General features: G+C 30.6%; 3 protein-coding genes across 5 annotated transcripts; 1 reads left to right on the top strand and 2 right to left on the bottom strand.

The window, feature by feature from the left end:
- Positions 1 to 7,575: 7,575 nt before the first annotated feature.
- On the bottom strand, positions 7,576 to 8,217 carry LOC121132115 (general transcription factor II-I repeat domain-containing protein 2B-like). Its single transcript, XM_040727561.1, has one exon. The coding sequence runs from the start codon at positions 8,215 to 8,217 to the stop codon at positions 7,576 to 7,578; it is 642 nt and encodes a 213-aa protein (XP_040583495.1).
- A 2,881-nt stretch (positions 8,218 to 11,098) lies between these two features.
- Positions 11,099 to 12,514, top strand: LOC121118624 (CAAX prenyl protease 2). Its single transcript, XM_040713212.2, has 2 exons — positions 11,099 to 11,752; positions 11,811 to 12,514. Exons 1-2 carry the CDS (start codon positions 11,379 to 11,381, stop codon positions 12,289 to 12,291), a joined length of 855 nt encoding a protein of 284 aa, XP_040569146.1. The 5' UTR covers positions 11,099 to 11,378; the 3' UTR covers positions 12,292 to 12,514.
- A 6,692-nt stretch (positions 12,515 to 19,206) lies between these two features.
- LOC121118632 (WD repeat domain phosphoinositide-interacting protein 2) lies at positions 19,207 to 24,019 on the bottom strand. 3 transcript variants are annotated; one of them, XM_040713237.2, is made up of 7 exons: positions 23,495 to 24,019; positions 21,342 to 21,591; positions 21,080 to 21,274; positions 20,734 to 21,011; positions 20,497 to 20,676; positions 20,155 to 20,426; positions 19,207 to 20,018 (listed from the first exon to the last, which is right to left on the bottom strand). In XM_040713237.2, exons 1-7 carry the CDS (start codon positions 23,563 to 23,565, stop codon positions 19,918 to 19,920), a joined length of 1,347 nt encoding a protein of 448 aa, XP_040569171.1. In that variant the 5' UTR covers positions 23,566 to 24,019; the 3' UTR covers positions 19,207 to 19,917. The 3 variants fall into 3 exon arrangements, with proteins under 3 accessions (XP_040569171.1, XP_040569163.1, XP_040569157.1); XM_040713229.2 differs by having other exon boundaries at positions 19,207 to 20,021; XM_040713223.2 differs by having other exon boundaries at positions 19,207 to 20,030; positions 23,495 to 24,011.
- Between the last annotated feature and the right edge of the window lie 1,898 nt (positions 24,020 to 25,917).

The raw sequence follows: 25,917 nt of genomic DNA on the forward strand, positions 1-25,917 counted from the left end.
TTTTTGTAGCCGGAGTCGGTACAAGGTCCAACTCCTGACTCCGACTCCAAGAAATGATATTAGATTCAAACATAGCCCTGCTACCTTATACTCAGAGTGCGTGGTGTCTTGCAAGAAGATGGAGAATTGAGGATTGCTTTCAGTCAACGCATATATAGTACACATGTTTGTATATGTAGAGGGAACCACAGCTAAAAATGTATTAGTGTAGTGGGGCCTTGGCATAGTAAAGTTTGGTAAACCCTGGCTTCAGAAATATTGAAGTTATTATATTATAGGGCCCCGAAAAGCTTAGTAGCGAACCTGAATCCATAATCTACCCCACCACTCCCCTCTTTCATTTATGCCGTCTGATACCTAAAACTACTTTTCTAGATCCATAAGAATCCCTTAGCTATTTGGAACTCAGATATAACTGTAAAAAAAAAAAAAAAAAAAAAAAAAAACTCAGAAAATTGACAGATAATTTTTTTTTAATAATATGTATTATATTTTCTTAATATATTCTATAAGGAGCAAAATCACGAGAAAAGAGACCGGTAAGCTAAATATTGCGATCTTGCTTCAATGTTGTCGATTCCGTTTCTAGCCATTAAAGAACCCGAACCGAGAGACCAATAGGAGCAAATCCTTGCTTATAATAGTTATAGTTTAGCCTGATTTTTACAGCGAATAATCTATTGAAATGCAATATCATCTAAATATAAAATATGTATGTTGTAGGAAAATCATTAGAAACGTTTAAAAAATAATAAATGGTTTAATTATATGTTTTGCTGCAAATACTTATATTTTCATGTATCTACCTACTCGTAATTATATAAGTTTATCATAGGAATCTCTTCAAATTCAATTCAAATACTATGCACCTTTTTTTTCAGGTGTCCGAAGGGGGTGGGCTAGAGGGGCTGTATCCCCCCCCCCAAATTTAGAAAGTTTGGTTTTTAATGGATTTTTTCCCGTTAGAACAAAATATAAAGCATGGCTAAAGATTTAATTAAATTTTTAAAATTTTTAACTACAAAATATAATATTTGAAATTTTTTCCAAAAAATTTAATTATTTGTTAATAGCTATGGATTTTTGAAATTATTTAGGAAAAAGATTAATTTTTGGATACCAAAAACCAAATTCTCCACCCCGATATAATCCTGTGGACGCCCCTGTCTATTAATATGATTGTATTTTAAAATGTCGATAACAATGAATATAATGGATTTTGCATTTTTTTGTGGAGTGAAGACGTGTGAGTCTTTCATGCTGCTTAATTAAATATAAAGAGTGAAGTTATAGTTGAATATTTGGAATCCCGAAGTTATAATTGGTTCAATTAGTGCTAGCCTGTAGTGTATATTGTTATTTGAGGCCTTTTAAACGAGGTTTTTTTTCCATCTCATAGGATTTCTACTATCGGGAATCCTTTTTGACATATTGTCTAGTAAAGATCGTCGCCATCTTTCTATGAAATTTCTCTTCATTTCTCTCCGCTCATTGCACTCTGGATAAGCACACATATGAAAATCGGGAAGGGTTTTCTTCTTCCCTTTTTTTAGATTAATATTTTTAATATTATGACAGAATAAGATCTGAAAACGTTGTGCATTGGCTCTATTTGAGATATAGTGTAAAAGGGAACCAAGTTTGCTCCGGTTTTTGTATTTATTTATCTTTGGTACATTTTTTGGTCTGTTGGCTAAATAAATACAAAAGGGGTTGAATACGCCCACAGAAACCTCACTAATCAGGTTGATGAGTTTTTGGGTCTAGAGCTGCAAAAAAGATAAATTCGACAAGGAAAAAATCTGTCAAGAGGATTGTCACAACTCATTCCATGAGTTTCAAAATGAAATACATACATCGCTATGAATGAAGGTAAAGAGAAAAAGGTTGAGACAATATCCTTATGGTCAGAGGTGTTTGGAAAAAATGGAAAAGAAAAAAAAAGTCATGCATTCATTTAAACGTGATGGAAAGGACATACAAAATTCAGAAAATAATTGGATGAAGTTCTCATTATTCGTCTGGGAAGGGAGTAATGGTAGAAGGGCCTCAATCTAACAAATGAGTCTAGACAACGTTGCCTGCATAGCTATGGATGCGTTAGGCCTTAATTTAACGGATGTAAAATCTGTCACATGTTAGACACCGCATAGACCTGAAATAATTTTGATGAAGCCTCAACAGCTGAATTCACTGGGGGAAAGAATTCAACAACAACATAAATAAAGGGACAGAAATAAGTTTATCAATTACATCAATTATCAATTATAATTACCCAAGTTTAGAAAGTTTAATTCAAAAATACTAGAATATTGACAACAAATGATTGAAACATCGATATTTCCTTTTCTTGCACAAGAGATCAGAGAGAACCCATAAATATAGTATTAAGATTTCTACAAATTCTAGAAAGATAAAGTCTTTATAGATGTTCGTGTGTTGTCGTTTCTTTTATTTAGGAGCTAGAAAATAAGCATTCCTCATTTAAAATTATCCTGACTTTCGTAAAAAGCAATGTTGATCCCTTTCCTTGAAGCTCCTTGAAATGACTCTCATGCAAATAACTCTATTTAAATTAACGATGTGAGATATTCCCTATTTTCGTGAGTCCGGCATTAGTCATAAAAGGGACAGACTCAAAGGGTTGAACTTATTTTGCATTTTCGTCTAAGTTATGAGGAGGTGAGCCAGCTGAGACCCATTCTTCGTGACCAACGGATGTTTTAATATATGATATAGATTCCCAAGTAAAATGTTCAGTTAAAGGGGACCTTTGGTATGTTTTTTATCAACAATCCTTGAGGATAATTCTACATAAACATGGATTCTTCGAAGTGAGCCTCAAGCAAATAATTTAAATAGGAAAAATTTCAGTACAAATCCCGATGACATCATTTTAAAGCAACCCATTAATTTAATTTTCACATCTCTCACACACTAAAAAATAGTTTATTGTTGACTTGATAATCTATTGAGCTTTCAGTTGGAGTCCAGTTTACCAGTTAAATGGTATTTATTAAAATTCGTACTCAAATACAAATTGATTGAATAATGTATATTTTTCATAACGGTAATATATAGTGCATTAATAGCTCCAGTTATGGCAAAGGGTTTTCAGCATTTGGTCTATGAACGTTGTTATTGAAAAACACAAAAAGGATATTAGCAACAAATATTTCTTTATTTTAAAAACATCATCAAAATGTATTTCATTAAAAAGAGTTATGAATGAATGTCTTGTTTAAATAAAGGTAATCAAAGAAATGTCTTATATATATTAAAAAAAAGTAGTTAATATTTATCCTAAAAAAACAAAAACATAAACAAAAACTTATTCTCGAGAAGTGAATAATTTGGAGGCCTTCTCAATGAAAAGAACTACTCCAAACTTTGTACTGTACTATTTATTAATATTCGATAAAAATGAAGTTGTCATTCACAGAACTTTGCATCTCTTAGGCCTTATGCGCTTCATTTCATTGCTATTTTGAGTACTAAACTATTATAGATATAAATGTGTACATTTACTACAAAAAACAATGTCCCATTACCACACTCACAGGATCCCTGAATAATATGGCAAGGCTCAACACATCAAATGAAAATTGTGAGAGTAGTATATATTAAGTATTTTTTATCGTGCGAGTTTGTTTGTAGTTGGGAGTGTTTTTTATGCTTCCAACTTGTTATCATTATTCTTAAATTATTGTGGGAATAAAATAAGTATAAGCCCTTGTTAGGATTAGGGTATAATTTATTGATCGACATTGAAGTAATTCCTGCGTGTGTCCTTGCTCGGACAGAGTGGGATTTGTACTTATGTATCTACTAATGAAACATGATAGTTAACATGCTCTTCTCCATAGCATTCTTCAAATTGTCAGGCTTATTTACTTTATCCATAGCAACTCTCTCGGCCACGTCAAATAACAGATAGGAAAAAGACAAGAATATACACCTGTCAATACCACCTTTGACACATTTTTGTAAAGATATACTTTTTGTTGACTTATGTTGATTTTTTTCATGTTATTATATTCATATATTTCAATAATATATTAAAATGTTCACGTCAACAAACACGGAAAAAATATTTTGGTTCCCTATTAAAAGGTGTGTACGGAAAGTTGCCCATCCTTTACTAATAATTTTAAGTTGGATAATAGTTAGATTATATAATATAATAGATATTTACAAATTTTTATATTAATTATTTTTTAAAGGATCATACTTTTCATTTGCTTTTGTAGTGGATATGAAAATGCAAAAAATGATTTATAATTTTTTTTTTCTTTCTTTTGAGTCAATAAAAATATTTTTAGCTGTAGTTTTGAGTGAAATTTGAATATAACCAAGTATTTATTTAAGCTTACATTTAAACTTTAAAATTGAATTTAAAAAAATACTTTTTTCTCATTCTTAGCATATAATGACAAAATAATATTCTTCAAATCTTGTCAGAATATTAGCAATGTAGCTAATAGAGTACAAAAGAACTTATAGTTGCATTTTATAAGTAGGTATATTACAAAAAAAATTAAATTCATTTGTTTTCTTTTAAACCTGTTTCGTCTATTAGATAATAGTAAAAAAAGACATGAAATTTCAGACCTTTTATTTGATCCATTATACTTTATTTGTGATTTTTAAGATTATTTTGATATGTCTCATTTTCCAGCAAATGATATGATTAAACAATGCAAAAAAAAAAAAAATGTGTAAAAGATTAATAATTTATCTACATTAAATATAAATGATGTTAATTTGATTTCCCCCATTTAAATAATGATTTTTATGGGAATCTCCTAAACACTTATCATATTATTACCAACAAAATGTGTATTTTTGAAAACAAAGAACAGGCTGTGCGAATCGTTCTTTCAAGTAAGGGGACCAATAAGTATTTTTTTCCCCCCTGTTATATGATAATTGTAAATTATCAAAAAGTAAGGAGGCCGTGGCTTCTGAAAGAAAAAATTACGTAAAATGTAAATATTTTGAAGAAAAATAGGAGGTCATTAATTATACTCAAATTGCACTCGAAAGAATATTGAAGGGTTTTTTGTTAGATTAGGTATCTAACAAAGAAACAAAACAATTTTTGTCAGGGGTGTGCAGGGTCATTTTCTTAGAGCCACCCAAACTGAATGTTACACGCCCCAGATCCAAATCCCTGAATGAAGAGTGAAAATAAGCACCACCTCCGATAATAAATAAAGAAAAATATTACGAAAAAAAATTTATTAAATTAAAGAGCTCGCTTTCCATACTCACAAAATGAAGTAAAAGAAAAACTGGAATGGAAGTTGAACCTTTTTTCTATAAAAAGAACATCTTAATAACATGTTCTCAGTATCTTTCTTTCAAGTCTGAGGAAAGAGATCTAAAAGCTTGATAGTATTTAAAAACTGTTAAATTGAATTTTTCACAAATTATACTTTTTTGTTTACTTAATTATTATTTTATGCTATTGATGTGCAATATCTCAAAAAATACCTATAAAAAAAGAGATGATTTGTGTCCTATATACGAGCCCACATCGTTGAACGTAGGAAGCAGAAATTTTGCATGGGTCCCCCTTTTGAACCTGGTCATGTTATGACGAGGGTGTTGATTTTTGGAAGGGTCATATAAGAGGGATTACGCAATACCCAAAATACAAAAAACGTTATTTGCAGCTCAACGAGAAAAGATAGGGGTTGAATTATAAATTAAAAAGTGAGTGGCGTTTTAAAAAAAAAACTATACAAATTACTACGTTTTCTAAATTTATTAAAAATCAGAAATAAGTAAATAAAGGAATCGGTGAAAATTGCAATTTCTTTTCTTGTTTTTTTTTGTTTTTTCAAGTACAAAAACTGAACTTTCAATAAAATATTGGATTAGTAATAAAATAAAATTTGTAGAAATTTTTCTGGAAATTCGTTTCATATAAATTAGCCTCATAAAAAATTATGTCTAACTGTAATTCTGTCATTTTTGAACAATTTTTCAATTTTTTTCTTTCTCATTTTTTCATCAATTGTCAATTTTACATTTTTTTAAATGAATTGCCACAAAATGCTACATTATGGACACAAAATTTTAGACTCTAATATTCAATGCAGTATTTTCCATTTCCGGAACATTATATCACATAATTGTTGCAATATTTTAAGAAATGAAGCAGTTATCGTGGGTAATTTTTTCTACACCATTATTCTTAATAACTTTTTTATTTTTGCAGGTACAAAAAAAATATTGGTAGTTTTGTGTTCCTCTTCACAATTCCAATAAGTTATATTCCAAACTTTATTTTTCCAAAATTAACACAAAAAGTTTTTTGCAACTATCTTCCCGAATTTCGAATTGGTAACTTTTTGAAGTAAATAAAAAATGGACTTATCATCTATATCTGGGGTGTAAAACACATTTCACATCGTGGGCCACATAACAGCGTTATGTGTTCATTCAGGACCGGGATATTAAAATTATAGCATACATACCAAACTAAATACCAAAACATCATGTATTTTCTTTGTTATTATATAAAAAAGAGAAGGTACATTGTTTAATTTAACTAAAATTTTATTTAATATCACTTTTGCATTACATTTCAATTAATTGCATAAAATTTTAATTGAAAAAGTAAAAAATACACTTTACATGAGATTTTATAAAGATTAGAAAAAAAGAAGGACATTTTAATAAATTAAACAATAAGTAGACATTCTTAAATAGCTGCAATCTTTTTATCTGAACATTATCTGCAAATTCAAATACCAAGGTATGATTTTAAAAACTTGAATCTATTTTGGACTAGTTTTTGCTCATGAAACTTGGCATTTTTTTTTGCCTGAACGAGTGCATCAACATCAGGTGTAATGTCTTGACTGGCTGTAGCTTTTATAATGTCATTCAAGTGTTTATCAGTTATCTTGGAACGCAATTTTGTTTTATTGATATTCATAACGGGGAAGATTTGTTCACAGAGGTAAGTTGTTACAAAAATGCATAGAATTTTACCTGCAGGAGCTGTTAATTTAGGGTACCCTGGTATTTGATATTGATAAAATGTGTCTTGACCTACGAAGTTAAATTTATCCTTCAAATTTGCGTCACGTTGCAGATCAATTATTTCTAGCTGGATGTCAACCAGAAAGATTAATGGCTTTAACTGTGAATGGTGAGCTAAAAACTGAAAATTCTGTCTCGAGTCCACCAAATACCTGAAATCGTCTGTTAAAATCTGCAAGTAATCCTGTAATTTTGTCTCTGTATAGCTTCAAGTCAGTATTAGGTCTTTCTTCGCACACATTTCTTAGGCATGAGCAGGGTCACCACTTTCCGTTTAGGTCTCCCACAAAGCCAGCTTCAATTTCAATGCGTTTATTTTGTCATAAAACTGTGTGACAACTTTTTTGCGTCATTACAACATTTTGTTAAGGTTGTTCAAGTGTCCAGTAATATCGACCAAAAATGCAAGATCCTGTAGCCATTCCTGGGATTGTAATTCCAGAACCATTTTTCCTTTTTTTTCTCCACGAAATGACTGATCTCCTCTCTTAGATCATTGAAATACATCAACACAGCGCCTCAGCCTAACCATCTCACTTCACTGTGATATGGCAGGCTGTGTGTAATGTTCCTGTCACGAAGAAAGGTCTCAAACTGACGACGGTTTAGCCCTCTGGCTCGGAAAAAATTTACAGTTCGAACAACCACCTCCGTAACGTGGTCCATTTTCAAAGACTTACAACACAATTCCTCCTGGTGGAAAATACAATGGAATGCCCAAATGTGATATCCTCCATTGTGTACTTGCATTTTACCTTTGAACTTTGTCACGACCTCTAACTTGTTTCCGATCATGGATGGTACGTCGTCTGTAGCAATGCTGACAGAGCGTGACCAGTCCCCTCCTACTCTGTCCAGTGCAGCTACAACATGCACGAAAATGTATTCAGCTGTTGTTGTGTCCATCATGGGCACCAACTCAACAAATTCTTCAGTAACTAGTAATGTATTATCAACACCACGGATAAATATCGCCAATTGAACCACATCAGTGATGGCAGTGCTCTCGTCAATTGTAACGAAAAATGCAACTCTTTGCTTCAATCGACTCGTCAAATCTTCCGATAGCTCCGAAATCATCTCTGCTATCGTGTTCCTCGTCAGGCTGATATTGGCACAGGCTTGACACTTTTCGGGGCATACGAGTTCAGACGCCTTCATCTTTTAACAAAATCACCGTCAGAGTACGGCTTTGATATTAATACTATTTCATTGGCAATTAGGTAGTTGGCCATACTGAAACTTCACTTACTTCAGTTTCCTCAGACCCGCAAGAAATTCATTGACCTTATCTGTTCTCGTTTTTCCTTTTAATGTGTCATATTTCGCGCTGTGGTGACTTTCATAGTGGCGCCGAATATTATATTCCTTGCATACCAAAACATACTACAAACACACCAAGCACAGTGGTTTACCTTGCTTTTTCTTGAAAAAATATGATGTGGTCCATTTTTCTTGAAAAAATCAACACTCCCTATCCACTTTTCTCTTTTTTCATACACATCTACGAGTATAACTGCATATTTTTTAATGATTGGTATGGGGATATTGTAAGATGTATTTTGTTATTGTTTCTTTACAGTTTGCACTCAATTATATACATAATTCATTCGAATTGAAGCCAATGCTACTTAAGAACGTCTATAAAGATCGTATCTGCATTATAATTATTTCTGTGTCTATAGAAATCTGTTTTTAATGACCCACGGTAACTTCTTTTTAAATATAAACAAATTGAATGGCATAATTTTATAGAATTAGTTGCATAGTTATGAGTAATCCTATTAACAATAATTATACAGACAAACTAACTCAATATCGTGATTTAAAATATTGTATTATTCTATTAATATAGAATTGTACGATAAAAATAATGATCTTTTAAATAATTATATGTATTATCGTCTCTTGTTATAGATTTTTTTGAATAGGTTTGTAAAAATATGAAAGTAGAGATTTATGATGACAAGATTGAGGACAGTTTTATATTCATTGTTTATTTCGCTACAATTTCAATTAGAGAAATATTTGAATTATTTAAGGTTAATTATTTTGAAAATATCCTACTAAATAAAAATTAAGCTATGGTATTTGGTACTGCCACATTCAATAGGTGGCGCTTCTTGCAGTGCGAGGAATAAAAAAGCTTTAGAAATAATATCCAGAGAGAAAACTTAATCTCCACCGAAACTCAAATTCATTGTTCAATTTTGTTAATTTGTGTCTGTTCATTATGTTGTGAATTAATTGACTACCAGAGGGACCCGAGACTCGAGTTGGACTTGAGTCCATAGTTTAAAGACTTACGTCTCGACTTGATCTCTGAGTCAAAAACTTGACTAAGACTAAAACTAGCGACTTGATAGCTAAGACTAGTGACTTGATAGCTAAGACTAGCGACTCAATAGCTAAGACTAACGACTCAATAGCTAAGACTAGCAACTCGAAAACTACTTTATACTGAACTCACTAAAAGCCTAAACTCTATGGACCCTATATTATAATTATGGACTTGAAATGTTCTCTAAAGAAATATGATCAAAAATATTCAAGGAATTGGACTAACATTATTAGGACTTTTTCCCACTTCTGTTGAATTGTATTTAGCTTTCGACAAGGAGTGACTACTTGAGTAACATTAGTTCTCAAGTAGCCTAAATTATTTAGACTCATAATATTTGCATACTACTCTAAGTTCCAGGATCCTATGCTTTTGAATTAAAAAAATATCCTATAATACAAGGAGAAAATATCTAATGTAAACTGCATTTATCCTCTCTTGCAGGATTATGAGATACTAATATTCTCATATTTTTCAGGTAAATATTCTAATAATAACGGAATTCTCATGAATTGTGTAGTTTTTCAAGGCATGCTTTTGTATTTATGTATAGCCATTACATACTTCTAAAATATAATTTAGCTTTCTGAGTTCAATTCATAAATAATTTTAGTATTTCATTGGTTATTTATAGATTTGTAAATTGATAGTTGATAATAAAATTTTGGTAAGGTTTGATGAATTAATTTTTTTACTTAAATAAAAGGATTCGAATTAGGTATGAATTTCGCCTATTAGCAAATTTGGAGGTTGGGAAAATGAATTTTTTCTCCTCTACATATCTTACAAATGAATAGTGAATATTTAATCTGGTCTTACTTTTTTGGTATACAAATTTACTTACTTACCACATCCAGACAGTTAGTGATTCTTGTATCATATAATTGCAGGATATATTAGCTAAATGGGAGGATTACATTGCAGAAGGATTAGGAATATTAGAAATAGATAGTCTTATAGTCTGAAATGAAAAAGTTATCAATCTTTTCGTTTAGATAATACGGTATGTATTATTATACACTATTACATTATATTATAAAGTATATAGTCTCTATTTTAACAGTAAATAGTGGTCACGTTTGGTTTCGATTTACATAATTAAATCTTATGGAATTGAATGTAAGAAATTAGGATTATTAATTCAAATTTTGCCAACTGTTTATGTATAGAACTAAATTGATCTAGACTAAAATACACAATAAAATTATTTATTTACATCTCAATATAGATAATATTTTAACATTAAAACCAAATTATCTATAAACTTATTAATAAACAAAAATCAATATTTGATTTATTAACAACTATAATGAATTATAAATGATAAATATAACATACACATTTATAATGGGTTCTTATCCATAACCAATTACTATGAATAAGGAATATAATAGTGTATAATAAGAAGTAAATTATTATTTAAACTAAAATTATATCTTAATCTATAAGATTTAATATTATTATAAAAGTTTATATCAATGGATAATTATAAATATAGATATTTATTTATATTAACAACTCTTGTAATAATTATTTTTCTCTTGGGTTCACATAGAAAAAACTTGCTATTCCTCTTTTTTAGTTGTATAACAACTTTGTTAATAATTATAAAATGATAATATAAGAGGTTTCGTTATTTATAGTTATTGTTTTGTTCCGTAAAATATGAATTAAAGCAATTAATTATAAATAACTAATATTGTGCATTTTTACGGACATATCTAATATGGGAATTGAAATATTTCCAGTTTTTTTTTCGTACGGCATAAATAGTTTTTAAGGGATTATAATCAATATAGTACGCATATTGGATTTATTGAATAGAAGTGACGTCATCTCACTCCTGGTTTTTTAGAACAATAAAAAAGCTGAAGTTAACTTCTAGTTAAAGGAAAAAATTCCAGCCCATTTTTTTAATGTGTGAATTTTACATTCATTTATCTATCCAACTTGGAAGTTTAAATGCCAAAGCAACCTCACCATGTCTGCTGAGCCAACGATATGGGGTTCTGGGGTTCCTGCTTTTGCCTTGGGTTGTATATACGTTCTGAGCCTTTACGTGTGGCGCTCTGACATTAAGGACCGTAATCATCCAAATACAATTAAGAGGAGATTCATTTCAGCCTTCCTTACCACACTTGCCGCCCCCTGGTTTGTCTATGCTTTTGGTCACAGCCCACTCCTGGAAAAACATGGACTCTTAAATATTCTGGGAATTCGGTTCTCGGGCTTTATTCCAGCTCTCATCATTCCCCTATTTCTCACTCTCACATTATTTTTGGGGCCATTTGTATCTCTTGTACTTTCCATTGAAGGAGACTTTGTCACAAATATCCTCCAATATCTAAGCGCTGGGTACGAAATCCTTCAAATGCCTTATATATTTTAATAAGTTTAGTTCTTTCTCTTGCAGATTACGAAGTTGGATATGGTGGCGCAATCACATCGTAGCACCCTTCACGGAAGAATTTACTTACAGAGCATGTATGATTCCTATACTTATTGGTTACTTTGGACCTAAAGCCTCCGTCCTTGTGTCACCTCTCCTCTTTGGAATTGCTCATTTTCATCATATGGTCGAAAAGATCAATCAAGGACAGGATTTTATGTCAGCTTTTTTTATATCTGGATTGCAATTTTCATATACAACAGTTTTTGGAACTTTTTCTGCTTATTTATTCATAAAAACGGGTCATTTGGCCGCTCCCGTTGTTGTCCATGGCTTTTGCAACTTTATGGGGTTTCCTGATTTAGTTGAATTGTATCATTTAAAGGGACTGAGGCGTATTATACTCCTAGGGATTTATGTCATTGGAGTCATATTATTCTTTTCATTAATCGAACCTTTGACAGATACTAGGTTATATGAAAACAACGTATACTCGCTTAATTAAAAAAAAAAACATAAACAACATTCTTTGTGTTGTCATAATTCATTCGTCATACCTAAGTGATTTAGTTAACTCATTGGCTTATAAATATTTATTAATTTTAGCTACAAATCAACTTACCAAGATATACTAATTTATAATTAATTAATTATACTCAAATTATCATTGTTTTTATATTTATAGTATATGCGTAAATTATATCCGTTAAATACATCTATTTGTGATAGTTGATTGTCATTTTCACTGTGAGAATTTAATCCGTCCTCTGTTATAATATTATCTATTTCTTTTTAGTTATTTTAATCCTACTATAAAATTCAATTTGAGTCTGTTTTCTACTCCTATGAACCACTAAAACAACGTTACAAAGGTATATCCTGCCCAAATTGTAAATCCAGAAATTGGTATTCGTCCATTTAAACGTAACAACATTGATTTTGGCAGTCCCTACAAAACGGCTGTAATCTAAACAACCATTTTTTCGTTTCTTTTATAAGTTGAGAAAAAATATATCAGGCATGATTAAAGTAAATATTTATTTTGACAGAAATTGCTCGAAAATCGGACGTTGATCAAAACACACTTATCCAGTCGTGAGTGCTAGTCATATTTAAAGAATAATCATGACTGACTCCAAATTTGCAAATAATCCTATCAATATTGATGGTGTTCAAAACATTTTTGAAAGAGTATTCAAGCTCAAAAGGCTTTTATCGACTTGTATAAGAATACACTACCCTGCAGGAAGTCATGTTTAGAGATATTTAATAACTTTTTTAATTAAGGAGAAGTCTTTTGAAAATCCCGATGTTTAAGTTGTAACCATTACTGAAGATAACTATTATAGACAAAATGTAATTTGTCCTTAGTGTCTCATTTTTTAGCAAAATACATTTTGTATATTTTTCATTCAATTTCAATTATTGGGGTTTTGGGGCACACTGGTGTACCGAAGTTTTTCATATAACGCAAAAAAAGATTTTTAATTTATAGTTTATCTTCATTGAAAGACCCTTACTATTAAAATTTGATTCTAAAAGCATATTTATTGTCAACTTGGGTTATATATTGGAACTGTTTGATGTACAAGAATGGCGTCCTCTACTTTAACCATTTAAAAAAAATCAGAAGATCTTAAATTGTAAACCTTCTGGAAGTCAGAATTTAAATAAAAAAATTCAAGTTACTAAACTGCGGTTGAACAAATACGAAAAACAAATATTGGCATCACAATATAGTTAATTATTGCCTTCAATTTTTTTATTTTTTTTTTTTTTTGGGGGAAGTGGTATTTAACTTTAACTTACAGTAAACAGTACTTAAATATATTAAAATGTCAATGGTTTTTAGTAAATTATCTACCGTATCTTGGACAAGGTAGAAACTGAGGTCTTCAGCAAAGAGGAAAGACTCATTGCAGCTAACCATCTTTACAATGTTCAAGAAGTTTTCTTTGAGATTTATTTCGCTTACATTGAAAATATATACCTTAAAAAGAGACATTCTTTGTAGTTATTACACACAAATCCAAAAACTGGACATATTTATATCTGCTTCCAAAGGGTTTACATATTTTTTCTTTAATTTCATTACCATTAGGCATTATGTTTAGACAGTATTGAAGAAATTGGAAACCATTTACTTCCCTTTCATTCTTCCAGGACTTCTGTAGTTACCAATATTTCAATTCAGACAAAATAAATTTAAAAAAAGATTATTTACAAGGTTGTGCCCTTATCGGTTTAGCGATTTAAGGGGTTCCGGTTCTAGAACTACTAGAACCATAACCGAGACCGCATTATATTGCTTATCGGTCTCGGTTCTAGCGGTTATGTTTCTATACATATTATTTAAAGAAAACAAAATAGGTATATATTATAAAATTTACTTATTGATTTAAACTAATTTATTTTTAATGAGTTATTTTTTGTGCAACAGTAGCGTTTCCCCATAAAAAAATTTACGTGCCAAGGTGATACAGTTGTATCTGAGTTCCAAATAGCTATCAGCTTCTTATGCTGAAACTTGGTGCACTACGCACTCTGCGTATAAGGTAGCTGCGGCCATGGTTGTATCTAATATTATTTCCTAGGCACTAATTTTTCCAGTCAACGCCACATGTGCCTGATACCGAACTGAGCCTATATAAAAAAGAACCAGGACCGATAAAACCACTGAACCGGATTTGTATTCTTTGACATAGCTCATAATCTGTTTCATAATCACTGAAAATATAATGAAATATGAAAAACCTAAGCTCAAAATAAAGTTTCTATAATAAATAAATAAAAAATCCTCCTCCCTCGGTCGCCCTAGGTTAAAATCGCCAATCAAGATAAGGGGTCGTCGTCATTTTTAGGGTTTTTAATAATTGCTGATAAAAAGGAAACCATTACATGTTAGGACCATAGATGTTGACGAGAGAAATTTTTAGATGTTTTAGTTTGGACAATGATCTAGTGCCAGTCACTTGATAGAAAACTCCTTAACGCATACTGAACGCTTTAGATATCCAAGAAAGCACACCCTTTTAACAGTTTGAGCTGGTGAAGAAAGAAGAAACCCCACAAGTGAGACATCAAGGACATTCACACATGGAAGAAACGGTCGTTGTAATATCCTGCAGACAAATAATATTCGGACTGAGAGACAAAAATTATCTTCATGATGGCATGCCTAACTTAACAGTTTTCCCTTTGGACATTAAGCGACACTATTATACTAATACTCAATGTGTTTTTTTTTATTCATTTTTTATAAGGAAGCTTGGACATTGAACGGAAAAACGAACGGCGTTCGCGCTTTCCATTCATTTTTTGAACGATGAATGGGGAAAAAATATGAAAGGCGTTCATTTTCTTACAGTCTATGAGAAGTCGGTTTTGACTATTTTTTGCAAAGATTACTGCATTTGTTTTCTAGATTATGGGTATAATTATGATTTCTATATTTGATGGTGGCTAAAATATTGTTCTAAATGTACAATGAAAAATTATAGATCTGAATTTGTGTGAACAACTTCTAGCCACATTGTACACTGATTATTTTGTATGAAATGATGAACAATTCAATTTGTAGTTTATTGACCAGTTGTCATAGCGGGATCATTTTTATTGTCCAAGTTGAACGGAGAGGCTTATATTTGGCTGAAGAGATCATTTCCAGACATCACACGGTGAATAAACAGACTAAACGAAGTAATAAAAATTGGCTGAAGTTATTGGTAGTTCAATGGTAAGGGATATGAATTCATTACGATTCGAAGACGCTCATTTTATTAACTGAAATGGCCACAAAAAATAAGGAATTAACAGATCTGTACTTATGACGCCTATGTACATAAGGATTAATATTTGCATAGTGCCTCTAAAATTAGTTGTATTTCAAAAAATCTTGTTATTTTAACTAAGCTTGGCGCCACCATAATCTTTTGGGTCCTCCCTTTCACGTTGTGAGAACAGAATATTGTATAGCCGATGTTGATGTATCACAATGAGGTACTGTCTATACATTATGCCACTTTTCATTTCTAACCACACGATTTTTATTTTGTACGAACGTACAATGGAGCTCTGTGTCAATCAAATTCTAAATATAAAGTTGAACAAAGGTTAATAGAAATACAGTATTTCTATTAATCTTGAAGTTGAACTATGTACAAAACGAAAACTATAGACAAGTGTTAGAAAATTAATTATAAATATTACAACTGCACAAATTTATGTATAGTGCAGGGATCGCTCTATAGAAGGAGTATGCACTATTTTTAATATTTTACAAGTTGTAACACAAAAAATATTAAATAGAAGGAGATAATAATATGTAAATATATTCATTTAATTATACTTGGATAAATTATCAATTAAGGTACCTTATATTAAAAATTATTTTTAAAATGATGGGGAGAAAAAATATTCACATTTGACCCAGTACATATTTTCAAAACTTTCTATAATAATTTTTTATGTCGTCAAAGTTCGTCTTCCCATCTTTTGAAAAAGAAAAAATTACTTTTACTGCAAAATTAGACGGCATTAAACATATCTTTGAAAAGGAAATAAGCATGTACATCAAATACACGCATAAACTAACTAATCAAGTAATTATTATAAATCATTATGGTAAAAATAACGGAGAATTGCAAAGTTTCATCGAAACATTTTGACATAAAATTCAGGGATGGCAGTAGAAAACCTATTTCTAACGATCAAAGAATACAAATATAGTATATAATTTCATTCGGAGAATAGTTATTAAAATGGAAAACAATATCTGGTAAGCGCAACAGTTATCCAATAAAACATTATAAACTGCAATTCACACACTTATAGGATCGGCCGAAGACTTGCCTCCTACATTTAAAACACGTTAAGTTTATATTACTCATGAAAATAAATTATGACCCCATTGAAAGGAGATTCGGATGGTATCATCAACTTGGTGGTGATAATTACCTTTTGAGTTGCAGACATTCTTTAGAGAGTGAAAAAAACCAAAATTGAATTAGATCCTTGTTGAAAATGAACATTAGGTCCTTAAGTTAATTAAAAGAAATTTTCCCATTCAACTTTTATTTACAAAACTTTGAAGATGATTCATAAACATTTTTTTGAATGATTTCTCATATAGATATCACAGACTTAGATGAGATTACCAGAATATAAAATGTAATTTATTACATAAGCGGATTGATAACCTTCGGCATAATCAAATGTTTACAACAAAAATTTTACGTTGAATCGGTCTGTTCATCAGAAAAAGATCTTATTTATGTCGATGAAACTGTAAAAAACTATATCTTAAATTCAATTTTGGATGCCATGGATAGAGGTGGACTCAAAAGACCAGTTAGTCTTATGTACCTTCATTATGGCTGAAGAAGGAACATGGCAAGTTAGCAATGGTAATGACAATAAATAAATCACAATGTCAAACACTTGAAAAAAAATTGCTTTACTACCAAAATCAGTATTTTCACATGGTCAATGTTCTATTTTCAAGAATGTCAAAAGGAGGTGCAGGTTTGATTGTATTTACATCAAATGTACAGAAAACAACAATGTTGTATACAAGGAGGTTTTACAGTAGAAATTTACTTATTATATATGTATATAGATCGTTTTAATTAAGAATTTTAACATAAACAAACTAAATATAACTAAAAGATTTTATTTGACTATCTTTAAGATAATGTGTTCGCGCTAGTACTATATAAATATTAAATTAATAAGTAAATAATTCAAAAATGAACGGAAAGTTTTTACAAAATGAACGATAATGGAAAAAAGATGAATGGGTACAAGTCTGGTCATAGGAAAAGCAAGGAATTATTCTATTTTTGATTGCATAAAAGATATTTAATAGCGTTAATATCAATTTTTCTGCACTAAAGTTTGTTCCGTTTGAAGAGATAAATCCGAATATAGGGAAGATCTTTTTGAAATACAATCTGATTTCGTCTTGGACAAAAGAATAAGATCAGGGTTTATGGGGTTTACATAAGTTAGATTTTTTTCCTTTGATAATATCCTTTAATGTATGCCATTGATTAACCACTGATTAGTTTAGATGTCTCTAAAGCCCCTGGGATGTATATGTAGGTGCTTATTAGTTTCTGAACTGTTAGATTTGAAAGTTGCTGATTCTTAGAACACATATAACCACCATCCTTAGGATGTTTTCATTCCTAAAATAAATTATTTCCAATTAGAAGAACATCAATTTTTTCATTACTTTCCGTTAATTTCAACCCTTTCGAGGATTCGGAGAAATTCCAGTGGTTTTTATCACCTCATAATAAGAGTGTATTATTATTTTTGATTGTATCTCCTATTTTTTAGTTGCAAATTTTATTTTACGTCAAAATATTAATTTCCAAAACTAAGATATCCATTTTTTTCTTTTTTAAATAAATTTAACTACCTACTCCTGAAAAGTTTAAGTCAATGATTAAAACCGAAATAGAGGTATGATTATGATATTGGTATAAAACAGAATATCGAGATTAGTGTAGTATCAATATAGACAAATAATTATGTGCTAATATATTATCTTTTGCAAACATTCAACACTGTACAAAGGCTTGCAATTAAAGATGGATAAGACCAAAAAAAATAAATTTTGAGGTCAAAGGTCCACAGTTTATGAGTAGATACGAAATTTTTTAACGTTATATTATCATGTTTACATTGGATCCAAAAGTCCAGATTTGACTGCTTAATCAATATCCTCCCTATAGAGAGTTAGTTTGAAACAAAATCGATGAGTTTTGCTTTTTCAAATATGCAATCGATATCAGCACCACAAAGTCAATAACAGTCGCACTCTTTTGAAGATGCGCCTTTACTGACTTCTCCCTTTACTCGGACTTTGAACTTAAAAATCTTGAATTAAAGAAAATTATTAGCTGAGATTGAAATTATTTACATGTAACTCTTAATAATTTTCTGCTCAAAATATGTCAATCTTGTCTTAAAGATATGAATGTACACCTCATACAGAAAACCTTACTTGTAGGTCATATACATTTGCAAATAAATGAAATTGTTTCTTTTTAATTATTTTTACGTCCCAGATTTAAAAAAATGTAATTTATGTAAGGTAAATTAATTGATATGGAAGACAGATTTGATAGAATCCTTATAAAAAAGTATATCTGCTTATATAATTATCTACTAATTGATATATTATGTACATCCAACCTATGTATCACAATGAAAAATACAATAATTCCCTAAATAGTTTGCTGCAACCCAAATATCACATGATTATTTAACAAATACATTTTTTATGGGATTCCCCCGATATAAAAATATTTTTTTATGCAACCTAAGCATTTTTTGAAAAAAGAGATCCAAAAATCTCAAGCTTGGAAGAATGATCTCAAAAGAGAATCAACAGAAATGAAAAGCTACAAAATAGGTAAATAAATATATATAATTAATTCTTTTAACATTTGTACCTAAGTACAAGAAAAATATTTTAAACGTATACAGCTATAATCTACATTAAAGTGTTGATAGTTTTTATTTATTTAATTATAACTAAATATTTGTCATAAAAGGTCAAGAAGATTTGAAATAAAATTATATTAAGTACAGAGTTAAATTATTCTAAAAATATATGGATGTTTGATGAAAAGAAACAGATACGTTATACTAAATTCAGAGCAGGAGTATCTGAGTTCTTGTTTGACTATGATATGCTTAAATCTTTATCAAATAAAGATATAATTTTATCGTATTTAAATGCTATTTTCACTAAGTCTAACGAATAACTGCTTTAGATATCAAATCCTTCTGAACAATGATTGATAAAAATTATTCTATAGGAGAAAATACAGGGTACAAGAAATTTGAATTCTCCATTTAAAAAAAAAAAAAAAAAAAAAAAAAAAAAAAAAAAAAAATGGTTCAAATGTTTAAAATTTATAAATTTTGTGTCTAGTCTACAAAAATATAATACTTTCGTCCATAGAGTCTTCATTTTCCTTCTTTTTGATTGAGGTAATAATGTTGGAATATTTTTTCAGCAAAAAATAATTACGATGGATCACAGATGTAATTTTAACATGTATGGATGTGTATATTTAAGAGTGTATGACGTTATAGATAAATACATTCGTTATTCTTATGAGGATACAGGAGGAAATTCACCATCATCATCCAAAAAGAAGGCTTGCTTTGGTGGTACTTGTACTGCAGCTTCCATTTCATGAAACTTTTCCGATTCTGCTAATTCCCCTCCAATATTAAAAGATATGAAATAAATGAAAGGGATAAGTTAGATCATTCTTCATTTTAAATTATTCTCATTAGTTCAATCTTATAAATACATTAAATCAAATCATACATGGTAATAGATTACCTGTCATTTCATTTGATGAGCGGTTTTTTAATCGATCAGCATAACTTTGTTGCGGTTCACTATGAGTAATAGTGACTTGAGGAGGAGCATTCTCTTCAGTGCCAGAATCAGATCCAGAAGCTACGCCTTCTCCAACAATAGATGCGTCCTGTTCGTTCGTTAAACGAAATTGACGAATCAAACTACAATCACCTCCTTCATTTACGTCAAGACCATACATATACAAATAGCCGTCTTGAGAAGCAACCAAAAGTCGGAGAACTTTTTTAATACTAAAATTGAATAAGAAAAAATTTGATCTATAGGAAAACACATCTACCAAGATATAATAAATTAACTTACACGGCTAAAGCACAGACATTTTTGAGGCCATAGTGGTTATGATGAACAGTAGCAAAGGCTCGACCTTGAAGTAATGTATCAGTGACTTGAGTAGGCAGATAATTTGCACCAGCAGAAACGACAGTGCTCAAGTAACCCATCCAAGAATCTGGATATGGAGGACTATGCCCCAGATGATCACTAAATAAGAATATATATAGATTATATCTATACACTTATTCATAAAAAATAAATTACGTTTCTCGATTAGTTTCTTGCTCAAGTCGGAATATATGGACGGTTTCAGTATTTGAAGAACATGCCAAAAACATTCCACAAAGTGAAAAGCACAAGCTATGAATTACAGCAGTCCTTTTCAACCCTCGACGTAATTCATAAAGTTTAGTTCCTTCTGATACAGAGAAAACTCGAATAACAGTTCCCTTGTCTGAAGCACTTGCAATGGTTGTCCCAGATGGAGAAAATTGTAATGCTGCCAACTGACCAGAGTGAGCAAAAATCGTACGAACTCCAGACTAATTATAATAAAATACTTTTTAGCATTATTTTCAAATATAATTGACATTTTTTTAAAATTACATACCAAATTAGCAGCATCAAAAATTTGCATTTCACCAATAGTTGAATGCCCTGGATAAGCTAAATAGCAATTATCAGAACTAACTGAGAGAACACAAAGTCCCTTGAGGTTACTCGGTGTATCTCGAATGGTATGAAGAACTTTCATGTCCCGAATATTATGAATGTATAGCGCCTCTTCCAAGCAGACAACAAGTCTCTGAAAGATCAATATTAATTTTGAATGAATACATTATACAGTTTACCATGATGATTTAATGACTTACAGCTCGATTTAATTTAACTGAAAGAATTTTGGAGGGATAGCTATAATTGCAAATTTCGTTCCCTTTCTTAAAATGGCACACTTTAAGCTTCCGAGGAGCTGAACGACTCACAACAGCTACCAAGCTACTCGAAAAGAGTCTTTCTGCAATAAGAGCATCCTCAACTTCATTGGCATAAACAGTTTCTAGTGTGTCAGTGGAGTTTAAAGAGTAGAGCTTATAACCTGATGTAGTCCCAACAGCAAGAGATCTAAAAAAATGTTAAAATAATTTTATCATTAAGCACAATATTTTCAATTAATCCATGGAGGTATTTCATTAGTTACAATTAATTATAAATACTTTTAACCAAATAAGCTAACTTATGTGAAGGAAACCGATTAAATTGGTGTGTCTTGGCATAATGCATTTGAATATAAATTCGCACATGAATGAATGTATGCTTAGTTCTGTGTAGAATTATATGACATATAAATCAATCAATCCTACAGCACACCTGCTAAATTACATACTTACTTTACACATGGTAACAACGAACAAAATAAGTTAAACATACTCGTAACATATATCAGCTAGACTGTAAATTGTTTAAATAAATGTATTCATATCGTCATTATGACTGAGCAAGAAGCCAAAAGGCTTCTTACATCTCAGATATCATAGATGCTGAAGTTGAGGTTGCGAGGATTATGGACATTGTAAAGTGCTGCAGAAGCCTGATTTTCAAGGTGATCAAAGAGGGCCCCACCAAACCGATGAATTGCCTCCCCAACGACTTCTCCGTGGTTGCTAGGACCATCAGGAAGGCCATGAATGGCGACTTGGAATTGTCTTAATACATGAGTACCCTACGCCACCTTCTGATAGACATCATGAAGGCCAGGAGGCTCGAGAGTACATGTTTTGCTACACAAAACTTTACATTATAAATAAACATGTAATTTGCATATAATTAAGAAAATTGTAGGTACAAGTTGCAAACTAAAAATGAGATGATTAATTTTAAATGATACTTGTGATTAGGGCAATTGAATAATTTAATATTCCTTAGAAAATCGGTGTAGTTGTAGACTGTTTAGATGAAAATTACTAATTGCTTTGAATAAGTAGTGGGGCATTATAAAGTCAAATGCTAACAGGTTTATTCACGTAAATCCATGATAAATCCCAAATATTATTTATAGATCAAAATGAAATGATCACATCAATTAATAGTAGGTCATTAAATAAGACGTACTTTTACAACTTAAACTTGTATACAGCATATGCAAAAATGATTTTTCAAATAATATATGATCTTCAATTATCCAAATTGGATTTTTTATCCTCATCGACAGAGTCAAATACAACAATTCAAACTTGAGTTCAGCCCGCCCTCCTATTCTCAAATATACAACAGTATAACCTGTTATTTTATAAAAAGGATTCTAGCCTTGGAAACATGAATGATAATGAAGGTAAAACTCTTTATGGGTTAAAAATGGACCTATAAAAGAATTCATGTCTATTTTTAAAAAAGTACATAATTCTATAATGGATTTGATAATTGTTGTAGTACATGGAAGAATTCTAAATATATTTGCTCCGAAGGAGTGAGTCACAAATAGTCATTTTAATACATATATTGCGTCAGTCAAAATACATATATACTGACAAGGTAAAGCAAACGATTGGGGACCATTTGAAATTGTTTGCAGAAATATAATGAAATAGAGCTGATTGGTTGAATAAGCAAATGGGACTTGTGATATATATAGGTTATACATTGAATATGCTGTATTTCTAAACATGCATCATCAAATTGATCTACCGAAATCTTCAACTGAAATTACCCTATGATGAACAAGTCAATTGATATAGGCTACAATGTTAATAAATAATACTTCATCGTCAATAGAGGTCTGTGTATGTACGAAACATAAGAACAGGAAATAAAAAGGCGCGCCTTAACTTTAAAAAGTAGCCAAAACTACGCAGAATTGTCAAAATGAACAAGGACGCGATCCAAATCCACTTTATATGGTACAAATATGTTCATCAAATGATATAAAATTACTTTAGAATATAAACAAATACATCAACATACAAAAAAAACAATTGAAATTCAGCCAAATGAGCTGGATATAAAATGGCGAAAATAAATTAATACATACGTTACGTCCTGATTAAATGATGTAAAGACCAATTCCGGGGATACTTCTGGAGATTCATTATGTCCAGTCATTTGGGGTGTAATATGTTTAATAAATAAAGATATAACTTTATGAAATATATAATATTAATTGTAATATAGCAGGACTGAAAGAGGCTCACAGATAAAATACAGTAGATAAATAAACTACACAATAATGTAACTATTGCTAATTAGTAATAAAGAGTAATGAGGTCAAAGTAGAGAGGATAAGTAGAAATCGAATCAAAATGTGGAGGAATGAATTTATGTATCTAGTTGTGGGAGTGTCTTCTAATGGAACTAAATATTAATACGCGTTATGCTCCAGAATCCAATGTCGGATAAAACTATTTTTATCAGTCACTACTAACTAGACCTACAAAATGATTACACAAAGGAACAGAGTTTGAAAGAAAGGGATGATGGCTCGCCCAAATCAATCTCTCTTCTTCTTCTTTTTTTAGGTGCTTGAAGTTGGAATTTACAGCAGCGACTACTTCATTCTGCGCATTTTGTGAGAGAGTCTCTGCTTCTTAGTAGCTACGTACACGCTTCCTATTACTACAAAGAAAGAAGGCGGTTGTGTGACTGTGTTGTGGTAATAGAGCAAAAGATGAGGTAACCACTTTTATAATAATAACGAAATAAATTATTAAATCTACTTATTACGATGGTCGAAGTAATACGAAGGATTGAGAGCTAAAGAGTCCACTACTACACAAACGGTGACACTAACTAAATGATCATTTCCGGAAACATTAAATGAATTAATTATGTGTTGCTAGACAAATATTTAATACATTAATTATGAATTGTACAAGATTACAGTTCTATTAATTTTGTGTAAGCTTTATGGATTCAAGTTAGCATTAGTTGCGCAATCTTTAGTAATCCTTGAATAATTTCTTTGTTACACAGTGTACGATGTGCATTCCTATTTTTTTGTTGAACTAAGCCCCAAAATGGATTCAAGGATTTTATGTACATATTATGCTTACTGCAACATTTTTAAGTACATGTAAACATCAATGAAATATTGGGTTACTCTAATAAAGTCAATGACAAAAGCATGGGAGTTAATCTGAGATAGTTTGCTTGCTAATACTAGTTGAAAACATTCTTAAATTCACAGAGAATAATCTTCTTTATAGAGGTTCTTAAGACTGACTGTAACGTGATGCCCCTGGAAAAATATCATTATTTAAACGGATTTTGTTCATTTCACCGATGAAATTAAATAACTTCTCTTTTTGGATATAAATTAAAGCTTATTTACAGAGGTGGGAAAAGCCTTATACTGTTAATCCAAGTTGCAAGTATTGGCACAAAGTCCAAGTTAAGTTCTTAAATATTTTCATCGATTCCAGTTCAAATCCTTAGAAAATAAAGTGTACTTTTTCTCCAGGAAAAAAAAATTGAAATGACTTTCGATTACAAGTCGAGTCTTTGATTGTGAAATCAATTTGAGTTGGCAGTCTTCAAAATATGAACTCGAGTCTTAATTGAATCTCTAGTTTAAGTCACTTCCTCTATTTTCAAAAGTGGAGGTAGGCAATGGCCCTATGTTCTAGCATCGCTTCTATGGAACCTTATTATATAAAAATCTACCATTTTGAGACAGCTGGTATTAGAGGTGTTATAAAATTCCGTACAACAAAATTTTGCAATATTACATTTGACAAAAATAGTTGTTAACCATAATAAGTTACCGTAATAACGAGGAGTCAGAACGAGGAAGCAGACGATATCCCAAACGACTGCTATATATTAACTAACTTTGAACGTCAATATCTCTGGATTTAAATAACCAAATGATCTCAAATTTTTATAACTAGGAATAAGTATTATCTACATATTGTTAATAATTACCGAATTCTGAGATATATTGTTCCATTTTTTTAAATGTTTGGACGTGAAATGACGCTAATATAAAATAAAAAGTTTCATTTAAAAAGTGTTGTCAATTAATTGTGTCAAAATCATTATATATATTTTAACAGTGTCATATGGAAAGCTATGACGGAAATACTTTTGTCGTAATTTTTTGTACCAATAAATATAAATTTGAATACATATTTAAAGAAATATTAATTACCATTTACTATTAAAATCCAAGATGTTTGCAATCTGTTAAATAACCATTGATATTTCGACAATATGGTATTTCTATTGTTTCTCGCAGGAAAGGTGATAATGTTGTCAAAAACATAAAGTTTAGCCTAAAAGCGAAACATGTAAGTAAAAAGGTTCTAAAATGAGTATTTAAATCCAATTATAATTGATACCTTCATTACCAATCCAATTTCAAGATATTCTTATAAAAACTGAACTAGGTATACACAGTTTTTATTTCATGATATCAATTTCGACAAGATTGATAAAAACTAAGGTTGTATTAGTCCT

The sequence above is a fragment of the Lepeophtheirus salmonis genome, chromosome 1 (assembly GCF_016086655.4).
Source record: "Lepeophtheirus salmonis chromosome 1, UVic_Lsal_1.4, whole genome shotgun sequence".
NCBI classification, from domain to species: Eukaryota; Metazoa; Arthropoda; class Copepoda; order Siphonostomatoida; family Caligidae; genus Lepeophtheirus; species Lepeophtheirus salmonis.

Excerpts from the sequence above, each read along its gene's own strand:
- LOC121132115 (XM_040727561.1), bottom strand. The coding sequence starts at position 8,217 with ATGAAGGCGTCTGAACTCGTATGCCCCGAAAAGTGTCAAGCCTGTGCC.
- LOC121118624 (XM_040713212.2), top strand. The coding sequence starts at position 11,379 with ATGTCTGCTGAGCCAACGATATGGGGTTCTGGGGTTCCTGCTTTTGCC. Across the intron at positions 11,753-11,810 it reads CTCCAATATCTAAGCGCTGG|ATTACGAAGTTGGATATGGT; the intron begins GTACGAAATCCT and ends TTTCTCTTGCAG.
- LOC121118632 (XM_040713223.2), bottom strand. The coding sequence starts at position 23,565 with ATGACTGGACATAATGAATCTCCAGAAGTATCCCCGGAATTGGTCTTT. Across the intron at positions 21,275-21,341 it reads CAGTTAAATTAAATCGAGCT|AGACTTGTTGTCTGCTTGGA; the intron begins GTAAGTCATTAA and ends TTGATCTTTCAG. Across the intron at positions 20,677-20,733 it reads CAAGAAACTAATCGAGAAAC|TGATCATCTGGGGCATAGTC; the intron begins GTAATTTATTTT and ends ATTCTTATTTAG.